Source organism: Penaeus monodon, chromosome 16 (assembly GCF_015228065.2).
Source record: "Penaeus monodon isolate SGIC_2016 chromosome 16, NSTDA_Pmon_1, whole genome shotgun sequence".
In the NCBI taxonomy this organism is placed as follows: Eukaryota; Metazoa; Arthropoda; class Malacostraca; order Decapoda; family Penaeidae; genus Penaeus; species Penaeus monodon.
This window is the reverse complement of record NC_051401.1, coordinates 13017958-13026727: the sequence shown is the minus strand read 5'-3', so window position 1 is coordinate 13026727 and position 8770 is coordinate 13017958. Positions and strand designations below refer to the sequence as shown.

The 8770-nt window shown below is 42.2% G+C and overlaps 1 protein-coding gene across 1 annotated transcript in view; it reads left to right on the top strand.

The window, feature by feature from the left end:
* Positions 1-694: 694 nt before the first annotated feature.
* Positions 695-8770, top strand: part of LOC119582518 — an 8807-nt gene continuing 731 nt past the window's right edge. The window contains exons 1-7 of the mRNA XM_037930813.1: positions 695-915; positions 1549-2031; positions 3205-5201; positions 5400-5519; positions 6042-6309; positions 8033-8216; positions 8334-8770. The exon at positions 8334-8770 is cut by the window's right edge and continues 731 nt beyond it. Of these exons, the coding sequence (XP_037786741.1) occupies positions 1896-2031; positions 3205-5201; positions 5400-5519; positions 6042-6309; positions 8033-8216; positions 8334-8463 (2835 nt within the window). The 5' untranslated portion in view covers positions 695-915; positions 1549-1895 and the 3' untranslated portion in view covers positions 8464-8770. The remainder of the gene's footprint in view (positions 916-1548; positions 2032-3204; positions 5202-5399; positions 5520-6041; positions 6310-8032; positions 8217-8333) is intronic.

Here is an 8770-nt window from a genome sequence, read left to right as displayed (position 1 = left end):
AGACAGGATGCAGTGATCTTGTGTCTTTCATGTCTCCAAGTCATTTTTGTTTGAACTTTGTTCATTCAAAAGCTATCGTGTTTTGTGTGTGTCTGCATTTGCGATATATTTGGAAATTTATTCACGTGTTTTTTTGTAATATCGTTAGGATTTACAACCGTTACTGTTTATTGGTATTAGATATTATATAGATTTCCTTTTTTTTTTTCTTCTTCCTTTTTTTTGCTATTGCTTTTTCCATAATTTCTCTGCATCTCTCTCTCTCTCTCTTCCTCTGCCTACCCCCCTCCCCTCTCCTCCCTTTCCCCTTCCCTCCTTCCCCACCAACCTTCCTCTCTCCTTCCCTTCCTTACTCTCACTTTTACTCTCTCACTTGCACTCTCATTCTCACTCTCTCTCACTTGCACTCTCACTCTTTATCACTTGCACTCTCACTCATACTCTCTCTAACACTCTCTCTAACACACACTCTCTCTCTCTCTCTCTCTCTCTCACTTATTCTCCTGTTTAGATTTTCCCAGATCACATTGCGCAGGCGTGGGAGAGGCCATCCCGTTATCACACTAACATCCTCTCTGACTTCCACTGATAGACTCAGTAAAGATGTCACCTCAGTGCTTCACATTGCTGATATTGGTGCAGAGAATTCCATCCAGCAACACAAAATAAGGGATTCTGTATGTTGGCCTGAAGAAAATGGGAGACTTATTTCACAATCCTCTGTTATCAGTACGATTCAAATAAAAGTTCGGAAGTGGTGACGATATCCTGGACTTGCTGAAAGAAGAGTAACACATCCTCTCCCGAGTTACACGCTTGTCATTCTCTGTAGTCTGTTAGTTGTGGTGTTTAACATGTATTTGGTTGTGAAAGTGAGACTATATTTAGGCTACAGATGATATATGTGGATACCAGGTGATGAAATAATTATTAAGATTGTATGTATCGTACATACTGTATATACGCAGTGTGTGTTATGCGACATTCTGTTTCATATTTCTTAGCAGTGAATAGCAAGGAATACAATTGTGCTGTGGTTTTGTAAGTTAGATATTTTTCATGATTTATGTTTGGGATTCCCGAGACTGTGAAGAAGTAAATGCAAACGGCGGTGATCAAGAGCAAATAATGAATAATTAACAGTCTAAATTTTCAAAAGTACTTTTGTATTGCTTATAACGTTTCTCTTCTCTGACCCTTTTGTAATGTAATATAAAGTAGTTAACACTGCGAAATCATATCGGTGCAAGTCGCTGTTTGGTTTGTTATTCACTTAAGAACCGTGGATTTGTACTAAATCGCATGATTAGATAAGACTTTAGTAAAACAAAGTGCGCAAGACGGATTAATTCTTTGCAGTTCTCCGACAGACATCAATACATGACGAAATCGCATATAGTGAACTCATTAGGAGTTGTGAACAGATCACAAATGTCGACCGGGTTGCATGCAGCTCGTTTTCTCTCTGGATCTGCTTAACCAAAAGCGTTGCAGCAAGAATAAATAGATATATAGATATGTTATAATAAATATCTCTACAGCTCTCAGGTGCTAAAAAACATTCACAACAATTCTTCCCGACGACTTCTATGAAGCGACCAGAAAATTAAAAATCCTCCAGAAAAGGAAAAGACACGCTTCACACTTCTCGAGAGCCAAGGGTGTAAGCAGAGTGCGCATTTTCTTGCCCTTTTACGTGCCTGATCACCTACTTGCGGCGCCTGTGTGTCCTGCCCGACAAATGCAGGCTGTCATGAGAATCTGAGTCAAAAACATCGCATTCATGAACACTTGCAAACCCGAGTGAACAACTGCGCAGGGAACGTACTCTTCCCGCTGGTCATGCTGCTTTGAACCGCTGACTGCGACGCTTCTTTTCACCACTGGAAACGACCATGGGCGGAGGGATGGGTGTGGGCGTGAAGGGCGGCTGGCGAGTCAACGTGTTCCTCTTCCTCCTGACGGCGTCACAGGCTGTCCTGCTGCCATGGGCGCCTCTTATCCTGCATGCTACCGGGATGAAGGCCAGGAGTAAGTATGGTTGTTGCAAGTTGACGTTGATTTATTTCTCATATTCTTTTTTTATGTCCATAAACACACCGACAGCTGTTTGAGGACCACAAAACTAGGGAAATTTGATAGCCAGGTGATACTGATAAAAAGAAGTGATTATAAGGCAATGCTACTACTAATAATAAAGCTAGTAATAATAATGATAATCATTATGATTATAGAATGATAATGAAAATAATTATTATGTAGTGATATTGATTGTGATACTTATAGTTATGATGATAGTCTTGACAATAATGATTAGTGGTGATAATAATAATAATGATATAATGATAATACTAATGAAAATAACAAAACAATTATGATAATGATAATTGTGAGGACAGTTGTTCGAAAAAGGTTTAAAACAGTATTGAAAATATTAGTGATGATAATGGAAATAATAAACAAATTATAAACTCTACAGGCCAAATAATAATGATTAATAATCGTGGCAGCAACATTAATGACAACAGTTATAATTATGATGATGAAGACGATAATGATGATGATGATGGTAATGTTAACAACAACATAATAATGATAATGACAGCAGCAATAATAACAACTTCAAATAATATGATAATAGCAATATAATAATAATAATGATGATAGTAAAATTAAGGATAATGGCAATGATGATAATAATAACAATGATATCTGATGATCATGATGGTAATAGTAATGCTAATAATAACAACAATAATAATAACTTGATAGTGATGTTGCTAATAACAATCACGCAATGGCGATTACACACCTACACCAGAGGAAATAACAACAGTAAGAATTAATTAACAATAAAAGCAATACGAGTTTTCTGGCCCAAACTCAACACCTGTGACTTAAAATAGCCCCCCCCCTACAAAAACTGCACTCCATTTTCTAAGATTTATTTCTAAGATATACAAGTAATAATAAATAACGTACGAGGCCAGTCCCTTTCTCTTGAGCGGAATATGACATGTCAAAAAATTGAAACGAATTAATGTCATGACAGTTAATCATGCTTGAAACCCTACTTGATGTTTAGTAATTTCATCATATATACCAGTTATACTGGTAATAATCTCAGTGAACAGCATTTCCATTTCGCATTTTTTACTCGTATAATATAATCATTAACATTATTTGCCGTCTTCCCTTGCGCAGTGGTGGGCGCGATGGTCGCCGTCATCACCCTGGCCGCGAGTGTGGGCGTGGGTGTCAGTCTGTCGGCGATGAGGCGGACTCATAGCGGAGCCTTGCGACGCCTCGTGCTGGTGATGCTGTTGGCGGGCTCCACCATCCTCCAGATGTCCTCCGTCGCCCTTCTGTCCTTCGGCTCTAGAGCCAACTACCCCTCGTGCGGTGGGGCTCCCGGAGAGCTTTCACAGTTCTTTAATAATATTTCGTCTTCATCACTACCGGTACAAAACGTGCCGGGACCTGTATCTCTCAGCACTGATGACTCTTTAGACGTCACCACAATGGCAGCCGTGACACCTACTGCTCCGGCCTCAGAAACGACAACCCAAAGGCTTACAACGACCTCATCTACCAGTACAGTTCACGAGACGACTCTTTCTCACACTCTCGCTTTGATAGAGACCACATCAGAAGCAAAACCGTCAGACATAAGCTCGATTCCTCCATCCTACCAAAATGGTAGTTCGTTCTCACCATCAAGTCATTCCAGCGGCAACATGCAAGAAGCCAACGTTTCTTCCATTAGTTCAGGCAGCGACGACACGCCTAGCCCTGGCACGCACGACGATGCAGCAAGCACGACGGAAAAACAGGAGGAAGAGCCTAGCGAAGCTTCCCCCGAGATAGAGCAGACCGTGGCCGTGTCACCAGATGCAGATGCCCCGCCTAACACGACTGAAGAGCTGGATGAGGATGTAGAATATGAAAACCCATCAAAGGAAGATTCTGATAAGGTTTCTAACGAAGAGCATGTTATTAAAGATGGGAATAAACAACATAAAGATAAACATAAAATCAACGGCAAAAAGCATCACGGACATAGACTCCTACAACCGACAAAGCAATTACAAGAAAACTACGATAGAATATCTAATAATGCTTTTCCCAATGAATATGAGGATTACTACATTGATAACGAGGATACTCTGGAAAATCGAGAAAAACCTCGGCTCGGCCTCATCGGATCACAAGACCTTCAATCACAACATATGAATGTCGCTCAGTCGTTTGGGAATCGAAACTCGTACAAAGCTCCCGGTAGTACTCCCCAGCGCCCCGATGTCTATGGCAACAAAAAGGAGGATTCGATGTGGTCGCGTTTTTCGCCAGCCGCGGACAAGACCAAAGGTTACGGAGGAGATCCTATTAACATTCTGTCTCTCAAGCAGCCCGCCTTGTCTTACCCTCCGAGGATTCCAGCCTACGGACAATCCAACTCGGACAATGGCGAACGTACTTTCATGTCTTACAATTCACGATCCCAGAGTCTAAGCGCTCATCCTCGGAAATACGACATTCATCATCCGCCATACCCAGACACCGGAGCTCTCGGCTCTGAAGACTATTCAGAAGGCTTTCAGTATCCACTTGGCAGAAGCAATTCCGACTGGAGAAGCCAGACGGGTCGCCATAAGCGGGCCGTAAGCCGCAAGAAGAATTCCAAAGCTGAAGTCCCTCCGGAATCTAAGGACCATGATACTGCCTCAGACATAGATGATCATGCAGATTCGTCTGATCCGATTATGACCATGAGCGACCAGAACCTCATGGGCATAAAAGTAGGCGTGACCTTCCTCTTAGTCTTCGGTGCTCTGCTCGGGTCGGGCGTGGAGGCAGCCGTAGCACAACTTTGGCACTGCTACGCCCACGGCTACGACGAAGGCGGAGTGAGCCAGGACATCTTGCAGCGCACCGTCACGCACACTTTTCACCTGAGCGTCTATGCCAATCACAACCTCTGGGCTAAACTCACCTCCGGGGCGTGGGTTCTGGGCGCTGGAGTCATATCCATCGCGACGTGTGCTGTGGGCGTGAGCATAGGCGCCTTCGGAGGGTTGGCGGGAATGCACTTGGCGCTGGGGGCGTGTGCAGTGTTAATGGTGCTGGTGATTCCTGTTCCGTACGGATCAGTGGACCCCCCCAAAACCCGGCGCCCCCTCTCCCTCTACCTGGACGACGAGGTAGGCCTACATTTTGCTCCGGTTCATGATAACATTTAATCTGTAACTATATACCTCTTAATATACCAAAATAAATAAATAAATAAATAAAAATAGAATGTTCCCGTTGAGTTCCAAAATAGCAAAACAGAAATAATAAAAGACACATGAAACCATTTGAAAACAAATCAACACGTAATTACAACCTCGGCCTCACAGGTACTTCGCGAGGGACTGCGCCGCATGTCCTTCCACACGTGGGTCTTTGTCACCGGCAGCTTGGCGGCGCTGACGCTCACATTCGGCATCTGGCTCATCCAAGAAATTTCGGGCTCACAGGTGACATCTCTGGACAGTTGTTTTTCTGTCTGATCGTAAATGTGTGTGTGTGATCCGTTGTGTGTATGTGTGCATATATATACATACTTTATATATATATATATATATTATATATATATATATATGTATATATATTCATATATATACACATGCATATATATATTATATATGTATGTATATATATATACAATATTTATATCTATCTACCAATCTATCTATATATATGCACACATATACATACATATGTATATATACATATATATATATATACATATGTGTACACACACACACACACACACACACACGCATATATATATATATATATATATATATATATATATATATATATATATATATATATATATATATATATATATATATATGTGTGTGTGTGTGTGTGTATGTGTGTGTGTGTGTGTGTGTGTGTGTGTGTGTGATTGCGCATGTATTTGAAAATTATTAAATAATCATGAAGCTGACGACAACGGAGTAAACCCATCCCACCACCATTCCGCGTTGCAGGGCTCCAGGCTGGCAGCGCAGACGGGAGCGGTGGCGGCGATGCTGGTGGCTGAAGGCCTGGCCCTCCACGCCCAGCGGTGGGTCATGGCTCACATCGGCCTCCAGGGCACCATGAGCATGTGCGGGTTGGCCATCTTGCTGAATTTCGCCATTATGTGGGGGTCCTCGGGCGTGGGCGGTGTGGTAGCGGCGCACATGGGCTTGGGGAGCGGCATGGCCCTCATGTGGGTGGCCATCAAACACAACGCGCTGCTCCTCGCCACCGTCGGTAAGTGCTGCCGTCGCTTCCGAGGCAAGGGAAGCAACGAGTTACCAGTATACGAATATCCGCATACACACTCACTCATTCACATACTCGCTCACCAACTCACTCACTCACTCACTTTCTCAATCAATCATATATTCATTCACTCGCTTAGTCACTCAGTCACTCTCTTACTTACTCACTCACTCACGCACTCACTCATTCGCTCTCTCATTCACTTGCTCGCTCGGTTAGTCAGACAGTCACTCATTCACTCGCTCGTTCAGTCAGTCAAGCAATCAGTCAGTCAGTCCCTTACTCGCTCGCTTAGTCAGCCAGTCAGTCAGTCAGCTTCTTCACACACACACACACACACACACACACACACACACACACACACACACACACACACACACACACACACACACACACACACACACACACACACACACACACACACACACATATTCGGAAGTGCACACATTATAGCGCCCACACCCGTTGTTTGCCGTTAATCATTCCCCACAGGATGCGAGCAATGATAGATCCAAGAATTAAGAAACATTCGCGGCAAAATCAGTAATGACTATCTTTTCTCATCCGCTACAGCCATACCAAATATGCACATTTCTGTAATATACTACACTTTGTCACTTTCCTTTTTACCTTGATATATGCACCATAAACTGAAGTGATTGGTTTTAAGACGCCTATGATGTCATTTCAAAAGGCTTTTATTATTTTGGGTTCAGAATGTTGTGTCCCAAGCTTTCAGTGAATTTCGAAATTACGATTAATTTGATTTTAAATTATCAAAAGTCACGAGCTATATTTCACAAAATGAGTGATTTCATCTTAGAGTCCAATTATATCATAAAACGACGGTCGATTTTCTGTTAGAATTCTTTTCATTGTCATAATCAATTCCGAGTTACCAAATATATTTTACAAGTTCATTATACCGATACGTGATAAGACTAAATAAACAAAACATTATATTTGAAGTGAAATTGTTGAGTGACATAGGTCATCGTATATAGAATTTAGATAGTAAATTCTGGAAAAGCAACAATATTGTCCGCGCATTCCATCAAGCTGGACACTTTTAAAAGTACTAAACGCGGCTGCATCCAAATGTCTGCTTTACTTTTCTCTCAGCTTATTTTGATATCCAACTGCGTTTGTGTTTGAAAGTTTGAGTAATGTGTACAACCATGTTTATATTCAACAGTGATATGTTATCATCATATATACACATAAGCGTGCAGAAACAGAAAGCATAATGTAAAAATAAAATCTTTACAAATAGAAAGTACAGTAATACACAAAATTCTGTATTAGTTCATCCAACGGCAGGTTAGATATGGTAAAAACAGAATACACTTGATGTCCGCGGTCAATTAATGCAAATTACATTCAAACGCAAACTCGTTCGTGCATTTAGATTAAACTAATTAGAATTGTAATGTAGGATTTAACTGTTTTAAAATGTTTGTGTATACGCCTAGATTTGAAAATATACGAATCTGTATGCATACACATACATTCACATACACAAAGATGTACACATATACACACACACACACACACACACACACACACACACACACACACACACACACACACACACATATATATATATATATATATATATATATATATATATATATTTATATTCATATATATATATATATATATATATATATATATATATATATATATTACATAATTTCTCTGCATTCCCTAGGTGATCAAGAGCGCGAAGCATGGGCGTCGTGGTGGTGCTGGCGCGTGGGCGTGGGTATCGGGTCCGCTGTCTGGGGGTTGTGTGTTGAAGGTGCAGGAGGCTCAGTGCGCCCCCTCCTGATGGTCGCCACGCTCTTGGCAAGCATCGTGGCCATCGTCGTGGGCACCGTCGCCCTCTTCACCAGGTATGGTGCAGGAAAGGAATTTGCTCCCACTTCATATTCCTACATCAGTACGTTTCCAATGTAATCGTCTCAAGCCCAGAAATTTGCTTCACGAAGTTCGCAATCTTGCTTCCACAGACGGCACTGGCGGGCGAGGCGGCGCGTGTACCACACTCTCGACCTGGACATGGTGGACGATGACGAAGACGAGGCCGCGGAGGACGACTGGCTGGTCAGGAGTGCTCGGAAAGAAGGTATCGCTCTCTGAAGGTCTCCGCGAACTGTGACTGGAGTGATGAGTGATTCTCAGAGCATAATCTGATTGATTGATAACTTAATTAAGAAATAGGATCCCCTGCGTGATTCTGAGGGCAGATGACAAAGCGTTTACCACTCTTCCTTTATAGATTGGCACTGAACGCGTTAGGAGAAGAAACGTTTGGTGGAGAAAGGTGCAGTTTCTAAAGCGCAACTGAAAAGAGAACGTGAATCCTTAGTAATATGTTCCGGACCTACTGCCCTTCAACTTATTCAAGGGTATCCAGAATTTTGTGGACTCTTCGAACCACGCCGCC